Below are 23,659 nucleotides of genomic sequence, written 5' to 3' on the forward strand. Positions count from 1 at the left end.
GGGTGCTGAGCATCTTCTCTGCGGTTTAATACTCAGAGTGCACTAGGAAATCTCAGTTGCAGCAGCTCCATTGAGGGAGCATCTTGAAAGATATTGGTGGCTGCTGTTGAAGAATTGAGATAACTTGGCCAATAAGTTTTGAAGGCAACTGTTATGATTTGGGCTAGGCCAGGGGTCGGCAACCCAAAATGTTCAAAGAGCCATATTGGACCAAAAAAACAAAAAACAAATCTGTCTGGAGCCGCAAAAAATTAAAAGCCTTATATAAGCCTTATATGAAGGCAACACAGGCTGTAAGTGTATATTAGCTATATTAGCCTACTATCAAAATGACTAAGTAGGTTACAAATACCTACATAATGGGGTATTCCTGAGGTATATATTTAAAAACTGCTGAAAGCTACAGAAAAAAGAAGCAAATGGATCACTGCAATTCACACAAACAGCTGGACTCCAGCAGAGAAACATTGATTTGCAGTTATCATTTTGTGTCAAATTGTTGGATTTTGAGGTAAAATCATTCCATATATATTGTATTGTTATTATGTTGACAAATCATCTATTAAATATTTTCCATCTTATATTCTGCATAATTGTAGGTTTTAAAATAAACACTGACAAAAACTATAAAAACAAAGACTATAAAACTATATGTTTTAGGGCTGGACAATATGACGATATACATAACATTGATAAGTGATTACGTGGACTTAAACCTACCTATATTGTAGTTATATAAAATATTCACAGGCAGATTTGCTTTATGTATTTCCCTGGCATCAAATCAGGCACATATATAAACACGACTCATGGCTGCATGTCAATATCCATGGATTAGGTTTATTTGACAAGTTGTAAGAAACACATTCAATTCCAACCTTTAGTGTAATTTGTTTGTTTTACTCGCGTTTTCGCAGTTTCCTCTATTAAATCCAGTCATGCAGCAGGTTCTTTTGCCACTCAGTCCAGCTGAGGGAGCGAGCTTTCGGCGGGAAAGTGACGTCGATGGCTATGACGCAAATCTTCGTTGACAGAAATGTTGAAATTTAATATTTATTATACACATTTTTACATCATTGGAAAACGTTAAGAATGTTTGTGTCATGTTTGTCCTCCTACAGAAACCATATGAAAACATTTTCATACATTTTTGAAAAAGCTCCAGGGAGCCACTAGGGGGGGCGCTAAAGAGCCGCAGCTTGCCGACCTCCGGGCTAGGCGATATATTGATATTTACTGGAAAAAAAGCGTCCACGATATCGGTAGCAGCCTATATCTAGACAATCAAGAGCATATTGCTAAAAAAGACTGGCTGTTCCATGTCTCTGTGTGTTAGAGTCTACTACAGTCAATCATGCGTGTGTTTTCGGTGTCTCGTAAATTAATCAAATGTTCATTTGATTGCTTTTTAAAAGATTTATTAAATTAAGATTTATGATTTTATTTCATCAAACACAGTTTTTGATGATACATTTTAATCATTACATAGAATTTGGAAAAAAAAAAGATTTTCTAGAGCAACTAATACAAATCGTACTATGTGGAATTTGTTTGTAAACAAACAATTTATGTGTGCATTCATTAAATATTGATATTGAACGATAAAGAAAAAAGTGATATTTTTGGCTATATTGCTTGCCCAGCACTAATAATGATTTAACAATGCTGTCAGCTTGGGAACTGAGATAATTAAAGTGACTTTGTGATGCTGTAGATGTGAAGATTCAGTGCTGATTAGCATGCCGTGTTATCACAACACGTGTTAAATGAAACAGTCTTGTTTAATAGTGCCTCCTTGAAAAACCTGCTATCAAGACATAAATGAAATTTTGCCATTAGTGTGTGTAAATGTGTGTGGGTTCACTTTTATTCATCAAATTATGACATTTGCAATTTGGTGTCAGCAGCTTTTTTTAAATTATTATTATTTTTTTTTTTTTTAATTGAAAGTTTGATGTGAAAAGAAAAATCTGAGTACCTAACCCTTTATAATAAGATTATGAAAGTGACAATTCCACAGGGGGATCCAAATGGCCCTTTGTAATCCTCTGAGAGAGTATTTAATTAGCTCTCGCTCTCTCTCTTATTCTCTTGTTATTTCTGTATTCTCTCTCTTTCCTGCTCAAACTCATTCTCTTCCTGTCTCTCCCTATTTCTCCCCTTCCAGTTTTCTCAGTTCTTGCTGTGAAACATCTCTTTTGGCCAGCCCTAGAGACGTAGGACTCCTGTTAGTTAGCTTACGTGCCGAGTACAAAATGAAAAAAAAAAAAAAAAAAAAATGCTCTCCATGCAGACGATTGCAAATTGCATCTCCCCCTCCCTCTGTCAGCAGGAATGAGAGAGTATGAGAAAGAATCAGAGAATGAGGGCTGATTGGGCTTGAACTAGTTGGGTTAAAAGGGATCAACAGAGTTCATTGTCACTTTGTCTCAGGTATAAAAAAAATTTAATGGGTTTCTTGGGGGAAAAAATGCCCAAGATAATTACAATGAACAGGCAAAAATGCTCTTCTAGAGTGTTGCATGTGTTATTACACGGCCCTCTGAAATATTTGATTATGATTGGTGAGATTTAGGATTTATTTTTATATACTGACTGCTGAACTGTTCAATTGACCATTGTTCCTGGAAACCATATTTCCACATTGTGCCAGTTTCATATCTCTTGCATCACTCTGCAGTCTTTTCTTACAATTAGGCATGTGACGGTATCTAGTTTTCATGTTGCGATTAATTGATGAAGCTTTTATCACGGTATACGGTATTATCACGATATTAAACTAAGTTGCAAAACCATTTTTGTCATAGTTTAACAGGTTTAAGAACTAATTAAATAAGTTATTTTGATTTTAGTAATGTTATTAAATAGTAACTAATAAATTAACATGAATTAATAATAATTAATACTTTATAAGTATTTTTATTGTCAGTTTAGTGATAATGAATTAACATGTTAACTAATGAAGCTGTATGTTTTCAAAGTTTTACTGAACAATAACAAATAATCAGAACATTTCTAATCATTAGGGCATGTTGTAGTCCAGATTAAAATATAAACATGTTTAGGTTTGACATTTTAAAAACTTCACTAGCGCAGTTACTTTGTTTGCACTGTTTCCGTGGTAACCGCTGCACGCTGCTGTTCCATCAGCACCCTCTGCTGTCAGAGAGTGAACGCGCACTTTCATTCAGCTCATCTCCTTCACTGGTTCCGCCATGTGCTTCTCGTGCACGTTGGGATTGTTTACATCTGAGCGCGTGTCCTTTTGACGCAGAATACAGCGGTGTTGTGCATTTTATATGATCGATGGGTAAAGTATTCTTAATTGCCTTATAAAAAATTAATAATTGGTAATAAATTATTGTTTACAGTATTCTGAAGTGCCGACGATTACAATATCGTGCATATTCATTATTGCGATTTATCGCATTACCGAATATCAGCACAAGTCTACTTACAATGCCATAATTACGGCTTATTAAATTAATATTTCATTTCCATTTATGTCAATGACAAATAAGGACATCCTCAATTGAGATGAGAATAAAATAAGATAAAATCTATTCTTGGTTTTCAGGTCCGGTTTCCTGATACATTTTGAAAGTTCAAGTCGTATAACCTTTAAGACAAGTCATTTCTATACTGTTTCTATAGGAACAGTATAGAAACGGTATAGAATTATTCTTTTTTGTTGTTGTTGCATTTTGAATATACTTTTGTATAACTTAACCCTCAGGGGTCTGAGGAATTTTGGGGCCTTGGAAAAGTTTTGACATGCCCTGACATTTGAGCTTTTTTCAGTTGTTCATAAACATATTAATGGAAAAAGTGTCATTACACTGTATTCAGCACAAACTAGGCTACCATAATATGTGAGGAACATGTATGTACATGTTTGTGTTTTTGAAGGAATAACGTTTATGCATGGTTATTGTCACTGAAGTCACTGAAATAAGGCCAAAAAATATATATTAAATCTTTGTTCACAAGACTTCTGGGTATTTGAGGTTGTAGACTAGAGTTTTTGCTTCAAAATGAGGTAAAAAATTATGCTGCCTGCTTGTTCATATAAAACAATAGAGAGATTTAAATTTTCTAAAACATCTTTGGTCAAGAAACACAGTATGCGTGGAGGCGTGAATAATCATGAATAATGGGTGATTCTCACCTGAGAAGACAAAAGAATTGCATAAAGAGCTCTAATGAGCTGCATAAATAATGAGCTCTTTCAGTCAGATAGGCTGTAAAAAAAAACTCTGTTGATCATGTCTCAAATCTCATCATAATGTAAATCAAAAATACATAAAAATAGCAATACTGTGAAATATTATTACAATTTAAAATAATGGTATTCTATTAAATTCTTTAACATATAATGTATTTCTGTGATGCAAAGTGTCTGAACAATTATGTTAACTCTATGGCATTTCATATAGGCTTTTAGCTTAAAAGCATGCACATTTGGAGAAATACTGATGGATTCTCATATGTTTGTCAATTTTCTATACAGAGGAGTAATATTTATTCAGGATTTATTGTCATTACTATGAGTGCTGGTACTGTGTCCTTTAGTCCACAAATGCCTGAGCACTAAAGAAGAATAGGCAATCCACACAATCTGACATGGCTCTCTTTTCATACAGATTACATAAACACGGAATGTTTGTTTTCGATTTGACTTACACGATTTAAAACCTGACATTTCAATGTTTTTTTAGACATAAGTCTAATTTTTTTGTCATTAGTATTCACTAAGTTACAGTTCATTTTCTGAGAACTATCAGATTGGACTTCGTTCAGAGGGAGACGAGAGATCACGCATCATGTTAGTTTTCTTTATTTTACAAAAAGCACAACATTTTGTTGTTACTCTGAGTGTACACAAATAAAAGAAGATATTCAACAGATTAAAATGGTGTATAACTCTTAATTGTATGTGCAACATTGACAGAGTATTTTGAGTCTCTTTCACACTGGTTAGAAAAAAAAAACGTGGTGATCATGCCGGCGTGACCGCCGACCCGAGAGTGTTAAGTAGCTGTATAATAATTTGCGTTGTAATAAATAGTTATAATTTAGGATGATAAAAGACCCCTCTATGGGGAGTCTATGGTATACATGTTGTTATTCATACTGTATGAACTAGCAGATTATTGAGCTTGTGTTTCAGTAACATAAAGCAGGTGGGGAAAATTGCAGCTAAATGCTTTTGTTGCCCTTGTTTCTCCTGTCTATAAATGCTGATTAATTTTCTTCCGCTGTGGCTTTGATCCGCAGCTATTTTTTACCACTATTCTTGTTTTTTAATGACATTGATTTATGCAGTCATTTGGCAGCTTGTGTTTTCTCTTTCCTGTTGTCCGAGTGTGGTTTTAATTCTGTTTCCATAACAACCTCAGGGCCGTTCCAATGGTGCTGTATATTGTATTAATCCCACATTGTTACTCTTCGGCTTTGCCACTTATTAGCCTACTTGCTTCTGTTTTCAGTCTTGTTGGTTAATTTCTCTTTCACTCTCTCTCTCTCAAACCCACAAATGGTGTTTTTTGTTTTGTTTTTTGTTTTAAAGCCTCCATCATTCTCCTCTGCTTTCCATCATCCAGGTGATATATTTCTTTTTAATCTATAATGCATGTCTTTCACTGTCTGTGAATCTGGTACCACCAGCTACAGTAGCAGTATAGTGACAGGGCCTGAATTTTGGTGCAGGAATGCGCGTTGCGTATTATTTCACATATTCCCGCAGGTATCACGATTATAAAGCGGGATGTTTCAACAAACATTTATGCACTATCGCATACAAGTTAGATAGTAAATTAATTCAAACTGATTATCAAAGCAAATTAGTAATTTGAAAAGGTTATGTAAGACATTAATTTCACAAACAATGTAAGTGATTCAGCGCATCTTCTCTCTCTTTCAAGATGCTCAAATGGGTTTACACCAGCACATCGTGTCTGCATTGCAAGCGAGCTGCATGCTGTAGTACAGTGCTTTAGCTTGTGATTCGGGACAGTTGATGGAAGTGTCAATTTCATGCCAATCCTGCATCATCACTAAGTTTATCATTTGCATGTCGTTTTAAGTCTTGCCAATTTAAACACTGAAGTGATTTTAAACAGTACTCACACTCTCTCTGTGCATCAGTGTTCTGTGCGCTCTAAGCCAAAGCACGCACATATAAAACCATCTCTCAAACTGCTTGCGAGTGTCAAATCAAGTTCTTTTTCACAGCTTGTTGGACTTAAACTGTCAAATACACACAAAATTTTGTCAAAATGCCCATCTTGGCAAGTACTCTCATAAACAGTTCATCTAAAAATGAAAATTCTGTCATCATTTAGGCACCCTCAAGTTTTTCCAAACCTGTTTGAACTTCTTTCTTCTGCTGTACACAAAAGAAGATATTTTGAAAATATATGTAACCAAACATTTGAATGGGCCTCATTGACTTCCCTAGAATAAAATAAATAAATACAATAAATAAAATAAATAAATAAATAAATAAATAAATAAATGAATGAATGAATGAATGAATGAATGAATGAATGAATGAATGAATGAATGAATGAATGAATGAATGAAAACTATGGAAGTCAATGGGGCCTGTCAACTATCTACAAAATATCTTCTTTTGTGTTCAGCAGAGGAAAGAAATTCATACAGGTTTGGAACAACTTGAAGGTGAGTAAATGATGACAGAATTTTCATTTTTGGGTGAAATGGGTACTGCAGTCCAAATTCATAATATTGGAGAGAGTTGTTTAGTTGGATGCTAAGGCTTTTCAGGTCAGGTAGAATCTGTGATCTCTGACCCAGTTCGCTGAGTTCCATGGCTGCAATATGCTGTTTTTTTCCAGCAACTGGAAACCCGGGGTGTTGAAATACTATTGGGTAAATGGTATTTCTTGATATTTCTTACCTGAATACTGCTGTTAGATCTAACTGAAAAAGGTCAAGCACTATTTCAATGGTATCTTTATTCTGTTGTATTTGTTTGTGCTATTGCTTGTAATTTGTTTTTGTTCTATTACTGATTCTTTACTTGTCTTTTTTTATAAATTCGGTTCAAAGTTTGAAATCAAGCTTCTTTGTGCTGTTATAAGCTATTGTAACAAAATTACAAACATTTAGGTGAAATAATTATAATTTCTTTATTTAAAAAAAAAAAAAATAATTAAATATACCCCGCCCCCCAAAAGAATCACATAAGGGGAGAATTCGAAATTTGAAATTCAGGCCCTGAGTGAGCAAGAAGGAAGTCTAGGAACTTTATTCAGAGGAAGTCTGTGATGTTTATCTTTTTTGCATATCGCTGATGGCCCTTTGGTTCTGGCAGTTTATTCATCCATCTATCAGAGCTCCAGAGAGGCCCTCACCAGCCCCCTCTTTCTCCCTCTAGGGCTCTCAGTGTGTCTATCCATCTCTCACACTGGGACTGCTTCTGACTGACAGGTCATGTTGAGCAGCTCCTCATACAGGTACCTTGATGCTCTCACAGTGATTATGGGAGCATTTAGGGTGAGCAAAACAGTTCTGTGTTTTACTAAAGTGAGTGTACTCCATCTCTGATGGGTTGAGGGTTCATGTACATCATGTCAAAAGAATATATGCAAGTATTTATAACAAGTTGCTATAAATTCAGTGCAGAATGTGCACAAGTTTCCAATTGTTTTGGGCGGTATAAGTTATACCATGTAATGTTAGAAATGTGTCAACCTGTAAAGGAGATCTGTAGTACAGTACAGCTAGCATTGAAATACTAATAAAAAAATATTGGAGAGTTATTTACCCCACCCTTCTCCACCTCAGACTCAATGCTCCAATGGGTTGCCAGATTGAGGACAGGCAACAGGAATGAGCACAATTGACAGTGGAAGGTGACAAGCCTTACACTGTAAGTTGATCAGTTGATTTATCCACATTTTAATATGCCTGTGGTCATAGAGCTTTTTAGATGGATGCTGAAGCTTTTCAGGCTTTTCAGCTTCCATGGCTGCAATGTGCTGTTTCCCACCAGTTGGCAACCCAAGGTGTTGAAATACTATTGGGTAAATTGGCGGGATCACACAAACCAAAACAAAAACAGACATTGTGATAAAGAACACACATAGTAGAGTAGTAGCATTGTTTTTCAGAGAAAAAAGTATGTGAACTTAGCATGTTTCCTAAATACCTGCAAGCATATTATGGTATGGTAAGGTTTTTAGTTCGAAGCAAAATAGCTTCCTGGTGACTAAAGTATGTTTCTGAGGTATCGCCGGCGATACCACCTCTGTTTTTTTTCTTAACAGTGTGAAAGAGACACAAAATACTCAATCGTGTATTTATTGTCTTCAAAAGTGTTTATCTGTATGTTAAAGCCATGGTTACAGACCTCTGGAAGACATGCCATTAGTTCCTGGAATGGCCTGTTAATCTTTAGATTAATTTGTGGACTAAATGTGCACAGAGCGCCCTCCGGCTGCAAGTATGAATTGAAAACACATTATCCAGCGCTCACAGTGATGACAATAAATATTAAATACATATTACTACTAGAAAATTGATATAAACATATGAGAATCCGTCAATATTTTCCAAATGTGCATACTTTTAAGCATATTAAGAAATTACGGTTAATATAAGATTTTAAAGATTTTCAAAATGTGAAGCTTGAGTCTTAGATCTTTGTAATGATGTATAGTTTGTCAACTGCACATTAACATTTAGGCTATATAATATAACAAATATAGTAGCCTATATGAAATGCCATAGAGGTAGGAATGCTCAGATGCTTTGCATCACAGAAATACATTATATTTTAAAGTATATAAAAATAGAAAACCATTATTTGGTTAGAGACTTAAGACTTCTTTTAAAATCTTTTGACTGGTACTATAATTTAACATATGCCTATACAAAATTTTCTTCACATCACGTGCAATAATATGTGCATGCATGAGATCACAAAAATCATGTTTTTTTTTTGTTTTTTTTGTCCAGAGTGGACATTAATCCTGATATCAGCATGACCACAGAGGGTTTATTCATAGCCTACCTCACTGAAAGGCCTCATAAATATTAATATTATTTTTAAGAAACATAATTATTTACAATAAAACCTTTTATGTTTTTTTTCAAGAATTTCAGCCTTTAATCAGCTTTTCTTTTTTTTCTGTAATGTACCACCTACATTTTTTTTTTTTTACTGTAATACCCACAAAAATATCAAAATAAATTTGAGCTCAGAAAGATGAAAACATGTTTATCCATAGGTGCAGTTAAAAAAAAAATATATATATATATGATCAGAAAAATGTGCTGTATTGTAGATCCTTGATCGCTATAATGGTGAATTTTATTGTGATTTTGTTTTGATCACGCTATAGATTGTTCATGGTCAGTGTCGTGACCTGCTGCATTGATATAGAATTCAAGAGAGAATGTGTCTTAGGTGTGGAATTGTGAATAATATATATTGCCTGTTTTATAGTGGCTTCAAATGTGGCTCATCCAGTTTTTTATAATGTAATACTATTTTGTGTTTTTTTTTTTTTTCTTTTCTTTTTTTTTTTTTAAGTGTTGTTTAACGTTATGCAGTTTTTTGTATTGATGCCAGATTTATTTATTTGTTATGAATAATCTTTTGTTTTGTGTCAAGTCATATTTTTGTCACTACAGTATTGGGAAATAAACATCTTATAAAGTTAACCTTTTTCCCCAGTGTTTAATAATGTTTAATGAAAAAAAAAAAATATATATATATATATATATATAATTTTTTTTTTTTTTTTTTTTTTTTTTTAATTAAACATTATTAAACACTGGGGAAAAAGGTTAACTTTATAAGAGTGCCTCTTGCAGTGATATTTTTATTAATTGGTTTTAGTTCTAGTCAAAATAATTTGGCATCTCTGAATCAACCTAAAGACATTGTGTTAGACCAACATTTAAACTACATTTAAGGCTTATTTAAGGTATGAAAGGCTCCTTAAGGTAATAATTTTACTGTGTTGAAAGAGTCTTTGCTTGTGGTTGTGGATATTATGTCATATAAAATATTTTGAATTTCTAGAAAAAATAACTATATCTTGATGTATATTGTTAGTGTGATATGCTGTAAGATTTTGGCCATAGTGCCCACTTGACAAGCAAAACTGTCAGATGTTTTGCCATTTCCGTGGAAAGAATCATCTAATGGCTATTCTGTCCTTGTAGCTAATGTGTCAACAGTGTGTTTTATTATTAGCAGATTATTCTGTATATGCAAAATATAGTCTTACCTTATATATATCTTATATACCTTATAGTCTTACCTTAGAGTGACCTTTTAGCCTGATGTTAGTGCAGATTAACTCAAAGAAACTCCTGATACACCAGAGGTATTTATCTTTCTCTTTCTGTGTCCACGCACACACACACACACACACACACACACACACACACACACGCTCTCTCTCTCTCTCTCTCTCTCTCTCTCTCTCTCTCTCTCTATCTATATATATATATATATATATATATCGATCTTAATATGGCTCTTACTTGCCCACCTCCTCTATCTATTAATCTTTTATTAATAATCATTTTATATTGATCCAAACCTGGAGCTTAAGTTAATCTTTTTCAAATCCTCCCCACTAACTCCCACTTCTCTCGCTCAGTCTTTCTCTCTCTTTTTCTCTCTTGCTCTTCTCTGTCTCCCCAGCAGAGTGCAAGGCAGCAGGTGTGCTGTCACAGTCAATGAAAGGGCCAATCACCTGGGGAATCAAAGAGCCCGTGACTCTGTCACTCCACACATTTTCTGACAGCCCACTATTTATACCTCTCCCAGGGAAAAAAGTGAGAGCAAGGAATTTCATGAGAAAGAGAAAAAACGAAATAAACGGAAATGGGAAGATGCGTTTAAAGGGTCGATTTAACAAGTTTGAAAAGTAACACAAAGGAGAGAAGACACCGGCGGGTTGTTTCTGTTTTATGGCTGACATATTTTTCTTTTTGTCCTTTAGCTTTTTCATTCGTGCATTTCCATGATACTGTGTCGTCCATAAATGTGTGCTGAAACTGTTTTCAGTTCTGTTGCTTTGCAAGGCGATGATTGTGATAAAGAAGGAATGTTTAATGAGGCGACGCAGCAGCTAAACGTAGGAAGCGCTGCCATGAGGAAAACACTCCACTCATTAGTATCTGCCATTCTCTCCAACTTGCATGTAAATGTGTCTCTGCATCTGTGATGTTTTGTAGCTCACTTTTTTGTGGAAAATAAACATCAAAACTTGAAACTGAGTTTCTGAAACTACTCTGAGGACATGCTGTGAAGAAACCCATATCATGACACAGATATGCAGGGCCTTATGCTTTTTTGTCCTGTGTCACAAACTGAAGATACCAAACTAAATGCCCATTTAAAGGAACACTCCGTTTTTGAAAATAGGCTCATTTTCCAACTCTCCTAGAGTTAAACAGTTGAGTTTTACTGTTTTAGAATCCATTCAGCCGATTTCCAGGTCTGGCGATACCACTTTTAGCATAGTTCATTGAATCTGATTAGACCGTTAGCATGTCGCACAAAAATGACCAAAGAGTTTTGATATTTTTCCTATTTAAAACTTGACTCTTCTGTAGTTACATTGTGTACTAAGAACGACAGAAAATGAAAAGTTGAGATTTTCTAGGCCGATATGGCTAGGAACTATACTCTCATTCCGGCGTAATAATCAAGGAACTTTGCTGCCGTACCATGGGTGCAGCAGGTGCAATGATATTATGCAGCGCCTCTTACAAATCTCTCCATGGTTGCAAGTGTTATGGATGCTGGTGTGGTAGAGATGAGACGTTCACGGATATCCACTATTATGAGTATTTATTCACAAACGAAGGAGAGTATGCACACAACATCACATTAAACTAACAATAGGTAAGACAAGGAGTGAAGGGAGTGAGTCCATTATAAAGGGAGTGCAGATGATCAGGAACAGGTGCAGGTAATCTGTGATGATGGGGAGATGACGAGGGAAGTGAGTGCAGGTGTGGAGACAGGAGGATCTTGGGAAATGGAGTCCGGGAAACAAGGGAACTGTGACAGCAAGGCACGCTCCCTGTGCAAACAGTGGTACCACCAGACCCAGAGATCAGCTGAATGGATTCGAAATGGTATTCGATGTGGCATAATAAAAGTCCTGCTGCTCGCAGCATGTGTTGCACAATCGCTCCAGCGGCCTCGTTCAGCTCCCACAAAACTCGGTCCTGCTCTGCTTCATACTACAGTAACATTAATAATCGCATCCATGAACATGATTTCTTCCCGAGTCCTATCCTGATTCTTTTGCACTGTCTGTTGAGGTGAAGACAACATGTCCCAAGATACCGCTCTAAAACTTGGCGTCATCAAGCTGCGCCTTTGTTTTGTATAGGCCTCTAGCGGACAAAATTATTACATATTGTACCTTTTAAAATAAACCTTTTCAGCTATTTTAAAATAGCTTCTTTATTTGTCCTTTGCAATCTCTGGTTTTTATTTGATTTGTTACATTCATGATTACAGATATTTCTCAAAAAATATTGAAATAATTGAATATCTGATTTACAGGTTCAGATTGGTATACCGTGAGAGTGGATTTGACGGTGATGGATGTCAATGATAATGCCCCAGAATGGACAATGGTCCCTTTCCCCTACCTGAGTGTGGTCTCGGCTAGTGCCCCACCAAACTCACTAGTCTACAAGCTTCAAGCCAGAGATGGTGATGAGGGCATCAATGGAGAGGTGGAATATTTCCTGTCTGATGGTAAGCAGATTTTTCTATCTACCTCCTTAAAGGGTTAGTTCACCCAAATATGGAAATTCTGTCATTAATTACTCACCCTTATGTCCTTCCACACCCGTAAGACCTTTGTTCATCTTCAGGACACAAATTAAGATATTTTTGATGAAATCCGAGAGGAATATGACTCGCCCATAGACTGCAATTTAACCCAGTGGTTCTCAACTCCAGTCCTCGGGACCCACTGCTGTGCACATTTTGTATGTCTTTCTTATTTGACACACTCACTTTAGTTCATGGAGCTCTCTCCTAATGGGCTGATGATCTGAATCAGTTGTGTTAAATAAGGGAGACATTCAAAATGTGCAGAGCAGTGGGTCCTGAGGGCTGGAGTTGAGATCCACTGATTTAACCAACACTTTCAAGGTCCAGAAAGGTACTAAATACATTGTAAAAACAGTTGGTTCAACCTTAATTTTATGAAGTGATGAGAATACTTTTTGTGCACAAAACAAAAATAATGACTTTATTCAACAATCTCTTCTCTTCCCTGTCATTATCCTTACATAGTTGCCACAGTAAGAACAGTGAAGGCTTCCGTGTTTACTTCCGAATGCCGGCTTAGTATTGGCAAAAGCTGATCATGTGAGCAGCACGACGCATGCGTGTGATGTTGATCCAGGAGCCGGCCAATAATGATTTGACGTTCTGACACAGAAGCTGGGAGCGCTGGATGTAAACAACTTATGAGAATGACACAGAAGGGAAGATATTGATGACTAACGTCTAGGGCTGCAACAACTATTCACTAAAATCAATAATAATCAATAATGAAAATCATCAACAACGATTCTCATCGATTAGTTGGCTCAGCCCGCCATGCATGGAAGACTTCCACCAGTCACGTCAAATTACAGCACTGAATAACGCATTTCTATGGACCAAAATGCATCTAAAAATAGTGGAGGAAACAGAGTGAGCTGCTGCAGGAAAGGTACGAGATCAAAGCTGATCAAAACATGAGAATTATTTATTTTAGGCTTTAAGCTAAAGCGTTAACATAATGGCTTGCCCTGTCAGGCGCTTTGACAGATGCATGTGCGTCCTCAGCGCAAAACATAATTCTACTGCTATATCCGTATCTGTAAATGTTACAAATTAACGTGAGCATTTACAATTTGCATAAAGGCTCATCCTTACAGTCTGCATTAAACTTCAAACTTTACTGAATGACCGCCGGCGCGCACCCGCGTCAGACAGACGGAACACGGTAGAGAGGGAGACAATTAATATTCAGCACAAAAATATTAATTTTGCTGAAATATCTGTTGTTTAAAGTTAAATTTAGATTTAAAAATCGACATGTCATTCAAGTATTTTATGAGAGTAGTAACTATAAAGGGAGAACTAACTGAAAATAAATGTAAGACGTATAGCTTATTTACAGTATAGCCTATTTACAGGATAAAGAAATGACAGTAAGAGGTGAGTCCAGAGTGAATGTGTGTGTTCCTGCAGAACATTTATCTTGCCTGTTGGTTAACACTGAGTTTGTGTTTTACTTTATTATCTTTATTACTATCTTCATTTTTAATGTAGAGTAGAGATTTAAACTATATCCACTATATACAGTGCTAAAGTTAATAGACATCTGATTCCCAATGTATGGTTTGTGCCACAGGTCAGGGCAGCATAAACTATCAGTACTGGTGATTACTAAAATCATTTTTCTTGTTTCTGTAATGGTTAATCCACCAGTATGTGTAAGCTCTTTAGTTACAGTAGTATTTCTAAAGCTACAAAATATTTATTGTTGTTATCCATGAATTTTTGATTTTACGGTTTTATAAGAAAAAGTTCTCTCTTAATTATGGTTAAGTATTATGGTAGTATAATAAATTAAGCACTGTATGTTTTCATAGCATTCAGTTGGCATATTTGTTTGAAGTACATTGGGCAGGATGTGTAATAATGTGTTTTTTGGTCAATAAAATAAAAATAAATAAACTTATGATTTTTGTCCAATTAATCGGTTAATCGAAAAATAATCGGCCAACTAATCGATTATCAAAATAATCGTTAGTTGCAGCCATACTAAAGTCGTTATTTTTGGTTTGTTTGTGCACACAAAAAGTGTTCTTGTCACTTCAAAAAATTAAGGTTGAACCACTGCATTCACGTCGACTGTTTTAACAATGTCTTTAGTACCTTTCTAGACCTTGAAAGTGTCAGTTAAATTGCTGTCTATGGAGTCATATACCGCTCGGATTTCATCAAAAATATCTTAATTTGTGTTCTGAAGATGAATGAAGGTCTTACGGGTGTGGAACGACATGAGGGTGAATAATTAATGACAGAATTTTTGGGTGAACTAACCCTTTAAGAAATTAATGTGTATCATTATTTATTTTTTTATATTAACTTTGCATACATTACAGTAAAGACAATAAATAAATTTCTAATTTACAGTTATTGTTTCTATTTCAAATAAATGCTGTTCTTTTGAACTTTCATCACAGGATCCTGAAAAAAGTATCATGGTTTCAATTTTAATATTAATATTAATTTCAATATTAAGTAGAACAACCATTTTTATAATAAATGTTTCTTGAACACCATTTCTTGAATACTGCTAAAAATTCAGCATCACAATAATAACATTACGTTATATTACATTATTGTCAGGTTTATGTTGTCATCACGTTTCCCTGTGTGTTGATTCATCCCGTTTCATCCTGTTTGTGTTAAGTGTGTAGTTTTGGCTCCTGTGTGTTCTCCCTTGTGATTAAAAAAACTGTTATTTGCTCATCTTTGACTCGTGCGTGTTTAACTACATGTGAAAATTTACTTTATTTATTTAATTAACTAACAATGAACAACATTCATAAGTTTATTGCATTTATTAATCAAGGTTTGTTCATTTATAAACATTATTTGTTATTATTCGTTCATATTTGTTTGTAATACATTGATATTAATTTATAAATATAGTCATAGTTAGGGGCCAAGCACCGAAGGTGCGGAGGCACCTATTGTTATTGTTGGCGTTCTTTTTTTTTTTATTTTTTATTTTTTTATTCTTCTTCTTCTTCTTCTTCTTCCGCTCTTGAAGTCTATGGCAACCCATAGAACCGCTTGCGGGAAAGTTGTGAAATTTGGCACACAGTTAGAGGACAGTCTGACCTTTGTCCACAGCAAATTTGGAGTCTCTATCAATCCCTCTAGCGCCACCAGCTGTCCAAAGTTGCACTTATGTTTATGTTAATAACTTTTGAACCATAAGGGCTAGAAACAAAAAAACTTTTCCTCTGATTCCACCTACTGGTGCGGAGATATGAAAAATGGGTATTTTTGCTTATAACTTCTGATGGGTTTGTCCAAAAATCATAAATTTGGTCTCGTTGGATTCGGGGAATCATGCCGAGTCGAATGATATCCAATTTTCCCAATTCGGCCATTTTGGCCGTCGGCCATTTTGAATTTTGTGCTAAAATGCTGTATTTTATGAACGCATTAACGTATCTTTACAAAACTTGGTATGGGTCATCAGCACAATGCCCTGAAGGAGCCTGAGAAGTTTCGGCACAGCGCCACCTTGTGGTCAAAAGTTATAACAAAATTTACAAAAATGCTAATAACTTTTGACTGTATTCACCAATTGTAATGAAACTGGTCTCAGTAGATTCCTTGGGTCATGCTGAGAACATAGATATCACATTTGCTATAGTCAGCTAAACTTCCTGTCCGCCATATTGTTTTTCTTCAAAAACCTACTTTTTCGAACTCCTCCTAGACCGTTGCTCCAATTTTCACCAAAATTGAACCGTGTCATCTTCAGACCATGCCGACAAAAAGTTATGGATTTCAAGTCGATAAGTCAAACCGTTTTCGTATACCGGAGCAAAGAATTTGAGATGTGATGCAAAAATTACCCTTGAAGCTGTATCTCTACAATGCTTTGACATATTTAGACCAAACTTGGTACATGTCATCACAAGCATGACCTGAGGCATTATACAGTGTTTCAGTGCAGCGCCACCTACTGGAGTGGAGATATGAAAAATTGTTATTTTGCTCATAACTTCTGATGAGTTTGACCAAAATTCATAAATTTGGTATGGGTCATCAGGACAATGCCCTGAAGGAGCCTGAGAAGTTTCGGACCAGCGCCACCTCGTGGTCAAAAGTTATAACAAAATTTACAAAAATGCTAATAACTTTTGTCTATATTAACCAATTGTAATGAAACTGGTCTCTGTAGATTCCTTGGGTTATGCTGAGAACATAGATATCAAATTTGCCATAGTCAGCTAAACGTCCTGTCCGCCATATTGTTTTTCTTTAAAAACCTACTTTTTCGAACTCCTCCTAGACCGTTGCTCCGATTTTCACCAAAATTGAACCGTGTCATCTTCAGACCATGCCGACAAAAAGTTATGGATTTCAAGTCCATATGTCAAACCGTTTTTGTATACCAGAGCAAAGAATTTGAGGCATGATTCAAAAATGACTCTTGAAGCTGTATCTCTTCAGTGCTTTGACATATTGACACCAAACTTTGGAAGTGTCATTGTCACCTCACTCTGACCATACCACAACAATTTGGACACAGCGCCACCTATTGGTCGAAAGTTATGAACCAGTAAATCCTCATTTTTGGTAATTTTTCAGCTCTTATGCCTAAAATGATCTTAATACGTCTTTAATTGTTCACTGTTGCAGTTGGGCTGATGCTCCCAGCCGTGTTGGCTGGTTTCTTGTGCCGTTTTTGTGCTTGGCCCCATAATTGCTGCTTGCAGCTATATTTATATTTATAGTTGATACACTGAAAATACATTAGTATATAAATTAACATTACCCTAGATATAAATGCTGTAAAAAATAAAATAAAAAAATTATAATGATACCTAATTCATTAACTAATTTTAACCAGTTGAAGCGTATTGCAAAGTATTCCCATCAAAATACATTGTTGCTGTTGGGCGGAAACTTTGTATCTCCATATTTCGTCTTTTTTAATGTATTTATTTATTTGTTTGTCTGTTTGTTTATTCACAAACACATACAAATAAACAAATACATACAAATATTTAAATATTTTGAGAGCTTTGGGATACTGACTCAATTACATCATTCGCAATGCTTCATGGGAGTAGGTGGAGCTGAAGAGATTGTTTTGAATCTCTAGTGGAATTTTCTGTACAGCATGATGGGTAATGTAGTTTTTCACTACATATTCCACTGTTAAACAAGGTAAGTTTAAAAATAAGTTGAAATAATCTGGGTTAGTGGCTTCAACATAAGCATATTTCATCGATTAATGACCTTGTTGCTTAAAGTAGGGCTTCTAGTTATTAAAAATCAGGTTTTACTTCTGGAATCCAACTGTTTAACTATTGTGAATGAAGTGCTGCAGACATTTTGGATTTCTCATCTCTGTTTGCAATGCAAGGGTCATCAAAGAACTGTTTGTGTGAATAAATATAGCATTTGCTTTACTCAAGAAACTCCCTCTCTCTAATAACTCTCTATATAAAGGCTAATATTGGCATTTGAGGAGCGGAGAACAGTGTCTAGCATTAGCCATTGAGTCATAGCCAATACTGTCTTAAATAGCCTTTGTGTAATACTTCATCATTTATTCAAACGCAATAATCCGTGAGAGAGAACTTAAAGGATTAGTTCAATTTAAAACGAAAATGACCTCATGATTTACTCACCCTCAAGCCATCCTAGGTGTACATGACTTTCTTCTTTCTGATGAACACAATCGGAGTTATATTAATAAATATCCAAGCTTTATAATGGCAGTGAACGGGGGCAATGAGTTTGAAGCTCATTTTCATTTTAAAGTGAACTAATCCTTTAAGTTGCGATCACATGCTGTCTGAAAGGCGGATTTCTGTGCTCATCCTTCAGGTCTGAGCCTGGCAGCAATGTTACTTTGTTGCTTTCTGTGTCATGTGCTGCTCTTATATATTTTACTCCCTGCAGGGAGTGGAAGCAGCTGCACACACGTCTTGAATCCTGCTCACACATCGACACAAATTAAGAAATACGGTTGTTATTCTTAAAGTACCGGTATTAATAAAAGTTTGTATTTTACTGTTTTTAATAGCAGGGTATTGCGATACTTTTCTACTATCGTATATGGAACACTACTGTGAGGTTGATAAGTTCTGTTATACAACAGGAGGTGACGGGAGATTCGAGGTGGACAAGAATAATGGTCACGTGCGGACGACAGGCCTCCCCCTGCAGAGAGACAGAGAATACCTACTAACAGTGGTGGCTGCCGACCGTCAGGGCAGCCGCAGTCCTCCTGCTGTAGTGTCCATCATCGCAGGTCCAAGAGCTCCTCAGTTCACCAATGTGTCTTACACAATTTCCATACCAGAAAACACACCAGAAGGGCAACCGTAAGTAAAGCCATAACACGCACACATAAACACACACCCAATCTCGTAAATCTTATTTCCATAGTGTAATTCTAGCACACCCTAAATGCATCTCCCACACTGTGAGAACACTGCTTATCCATCAGGGTAACAAATAGAAACAGGATCATACTGCACTTACAGCCATCCCGCGCCCTCTGCTTCTTGCTGGAGCGTAGCTTGTGTGAGTCATCGTGTACTACACTATGCAAAATTCATGAAATAATGATCTTTGACTATGTCAGTGTACTGTGATATGCATTAAAGATGCATGAACATCAGAATAGACTCGTATAGACAGCCATCGGAGGTTAACCAGGTAATTTATATAATAAAAGCCTCCATTTTTTTCTTTCTAATTTTTTTTTTTTTTTTTTTCCTCTCACATATAGGTGACAGAGACCCTTAATTATTTTGTCTTTGTACAGTCAGAGTTAATTGTATAGCCCTTTGATATTAGATGAGTCACTGTGACTTGCTTGATGCTGCTACAGGGAAGCATAATTAGCGCTGCCCTGCACAGATGTATTAAATCGGGCATTGCCTTGTAGAAAATTATCCTAAATCCTTGTGGAATAAGTGCCTACTTTATCCATTTATGGCAGCTGCATGTCATTAAATATGCATTGAATGCTGTGGTATATTATTTTCCTCATACACACCTGTGATTCCACTATATTGTTGCTTTCATTAAACTTGGCTTGGCAATGAGAGCCAAATCTTACTGAATCTTGTTGGTCTCATCCATAGCTGTGCATAAATACGGTTAACTAACTAATGTTAGGATAAGTATATTGCTCATGGCACGAAAAAAGGGGTGACGCTAATCTTATTGCCAAACATTCTGATCTCTGCCAGACAGCTGTGTCAGACCAAGCCAACAGAAAAACTCTGCCAATGGGAATGGAGTTGTAATAACCACAGTACCTAAAAGGAAAGTCACATTTACCTTTGTTCATCTGCCTGTCTGCCGTTAAGCTTCTCTGGGATTACAAAAATACATTTATGTCAGTCTTGACTGCGTGATTATCATAATTTTGCTCTTATTTTCTGTGGTCTGAATGTAGCAAGGAACTGAAAAATGTAGATTATAAAGTGAAAAGCTCCCATAAATGAATATCATTTAACAGACTTTGAGAAATGTATATTAAGAAGAAGCCTTTCTTTCTTCAATGTTGGCTATTGTTAGTTATAATGGGGCAATTCCAGCATTATGGACGTGACATTTGGAGTCAAAACTTGAAATATAAACGCTCAAAGAGTGCATTTAATAGCAACGGATTGAACCGTCTATTTTTATACTTACTAAAGGAGTCCAGACATTAGAAAAATGTCAGTCTATACAATCGTATTATATTTTAGATGAGAGAAATATACATGCATTATGGACGTGGAAGTTTTGGGTGACAACATATTTTTAAAGAATTGTGTCAATACACTGTGCAAACCAAAAGTAATACTGCCCACTGAATAGGGGTGTGACGAGATCTTGTGTCACGTAAACAGGAGCGCGCATTCAAACCCAATCTCAATACCCCGCATTTTGAAAGCGGCTCCCTGATGAATACCATAGATGAATACAGATATCCCTCAATATGAAAGCTATTTTAGGCTGGGCTGTGTAGTCATAACCATCTCTTAGCCCTCTATTAAAGAAAAATGTGGTCTTATTTGCACTTTGAATATTGAGAGAGTGTGATTATGGTTGCACTTATTGTAAAGTGTTACCATGAAAACGAATAACAGTTTTCTCTTAATCTTATTGAGCACAAACAGTAAGGTTTCATTTGTTAACATTAATTAATGCACTGTAAACTATGAACTAACAATGAATTACTATTTTTATTAACTAACATAAACAAAGATTAGTTAGTAAATTAGTCAACTGAACTGCGCTAAACAAATGCGTTTTGAAGACAAAATCAATGATCATATATATATATATATATATATATATACAAAAGTGTCAACAGATTAGTTAGTAAATGTGTCTGTAAAGTTGTTTATACATAAATGATTTACATTTAAATGCAGTAAACATTAATATGTACATTTCATTGTCAATCATAAGTAGATATACATGTGGTAGAACCACAGTTTATGTAAAATATATATAAATACACATGAAATATATTAGTAGCCTATATGAAGAAAAGAACAATATCCTACTGGAATAATAAGTGCTGCAATATTCTCATTATCATTGCTTAAGAGTTAAAATCAGCTATTATCATTTCTCACTGCTAACTATGTTTGTAAATATTCATGTGTTTTCCCTTCTTTGATAATGCCTAAAATGTCATAAAATTGCATTGATGGACTTTAATTGCTGGGTTTTGTTTTCATGGGCCACTGAAGTCTGAGCTGAGCATTTGTCATGATTTGACCCATTGAGTAAAAAACAATGAGAAAGAAAGTGATAATAACAGTGATCAGTAAGACAGACGCACCTTCAATGAAAATAATAGCGGAGGGGTTTTTTAGCATCAGGAAGAAACTCTTCTAAGTGAGGAATACCTTTCGATTTCCGCATGCTTTCTTCAGTAATTGTTTTATTTTGCTCCCTATGCATTTGATAACCAGCACAGTACTGAATTGTTTATTCTGCCTTTACACAAGATCAATGAGCCCGTGGCGAATCTCTTCCCTGTTGTATCATTTACCTTTACATTATTTCCTCAACAAACAATCCTCCACAGCTGCAGTCATTTTCTCAGTGATTAGAGTTAAATGTTGGTGAAGATATACTGCGTTCACCTTGGAAGTTGGTTTGATTGAAACTTACATTCCACAGACGTCCATATTAGCTAAAAAGTCCTTGGTGCACTTCTAACTTTACCTTGGTAACCTATTCTTCTTTCTTTTCCAGTTGTGTTTGCTCACTTATTGAACACCATAATCAAGATTGTAGTCAATCAAGTTGTCTCTCCCTCTCTTTGTCTTCTCATCCAGCTTCCTAGTCACTCCAGCAGTGTCCTTTCAAAAACAGCCAGTTACTTACAGCCTGCTCATCAATCCCAGCAGTCTTTTCAGCATCCAGCCAGAGACAGGGGAGATCAGTCTGACCCGTACTATAGACTATGAGAGCGACCAGCACCGCTACCTGCTGCTGGTGAGAGCCAGTGAGAACCAGGACAGTCTCAGTAGTGCTGCTGAGGTGAGTGCTGCAGCTGCACAGTCAGACTGGGACAGGGTCCACATTTAAGAATTTTACACACACACTCAACCCATTTTCTCAGAGCCCAGACAGTCATCTCTCTTTAAACCATACAACACTTATGCTAATGTCTTTTGTAACTATGATGTTTAATTTGTTTTTATATTTAAGATTAGATATTTGATAGATGTGCTCTCTATGGTATTTTGTCACACAACAAACCAGAGCATAAAGTACAACAAATTGGAGTCTGTTTGGTGGTGGTGGGGGATTAAAATAAAAAAATTAAAAAGAAAATTAATTTATAAATACAATTTTATTCATACTATTTTTTTTTCTTCTTTTTTTAATTTTATTATTATATCAATACAGTGTTATACATTGTCTGTCTGTGCTGCTGATGTTGATCCAGCACTGTTTTCACTATAAAATGGTTCACTATCTCATGGTTCACTAGACTAACTTCATTACTTCCAGAGTAAAATGTATTGGGTGATATATGGGTCGTATTTGCTCAAAATGTAATGTATAGTAGTGGAAATGTTTTAATTAGGTAGTCTATGGGAAAAACTTTAGCTGCAATTTACAGTACAATAACTGAAAATTGTTGAAAGAATCTTCAGTATTATGACTTCTGCTAGGGTATTTGGTGTTGGTACAAATATTACCTTTATTTAATAGCTTATTTATTTCACAGTCTAAATATGTTGATACAGGTGGTTGTATAGCAACAATAAATAAAAATGTATGAGGAAATGAAGATGATTGAAGATACCAAAAAATATTATTTATGCAAAAAATAGATAAGTTCGAAATGATAGCTAGCAAGTATGTACACAGATGATAGATAGACAGTTAAATAATTTTATTTTGAATGTGAGGTCATAGCTACTAGGAAAATGTGAATTACTGTGAATCTCTAAAATGCAGTGAATCTAAAAATGCCAGCCCAGGCTCATAAGAAAAACATACCTGTGTCAACATTTTTGCAAAATGCAAAATTTGTTGTGTTGTGCACGTTTCACGAAGTGAGTGGTGCTAAAGGCGTGTTTAGTTTTTCTGAACATGAATATGGCAACGTTTTATTACGTTGTAGTTTGTATGTATCACTGCAGTTCTGAATTGAAATGCCCAGTGACTGGCACTAAAAGCTTAATGCTTCATCACGTTTAACGTACACCTACCCTAAACCCTAAATGTGACATAAAATCGCAATCGTGACCATTGCATTTAAGTTTATTTTTAAACTATTGTCTTTGAGCTTTTACTGTCACTCGTCTTTCACGGGATTCGTACCCAAGCTTTTTGCATTGCAAGTACAAT

At 35.6% G+C, this 23,659-nt stretch overlaps 1 protein-coding gene across 1 annotated transcript in view; it reads left to right on the forward strand.

Moving 5' to 3' along the window:
• si:ch211-186j3.6 (neural-cadherin) overlaps window positions 1-23,659 on the forward strand; it is a 330,066-nt gene that overhangs the window by 105,502 nt on the left and 200,905 nt on the right. The window contains exons 2-4 of the mRNA XM_067400604.1: window positions 12,569-12,766; window positions 18,936-19,161; window positions 22,132-22,336. Of these exons, the coding sequence (XP_067256705.1) occupies window positions 12,569-12,766; window positions 18,936-19,161; window positions 22,132-22,336 (629 nt within the window). The remainder of the gene's footprint in view (window positions 1-12,568; window positions 12,767-18,935; window positions 19,162-22,131; window positions 22,337-23,659) is intronic.

This window comes from Chanodichthys erythropterus, chromosome 11, assembly GCF_024489055.1.
Source record: "Chanodichthys erythropterus isolate Z2021 chromosome 11, ASM2448905v1, whole genome shotgun sequence".
In the NCBI taxonomy this organism is placed as follows: domain Eukaryota; kingdom Metazoa; phylum Chordata; class Actinopteri; order Cypriniformes; family Xenocyprididae; genus Chanodichthys; species Chanodichthys erythropterus.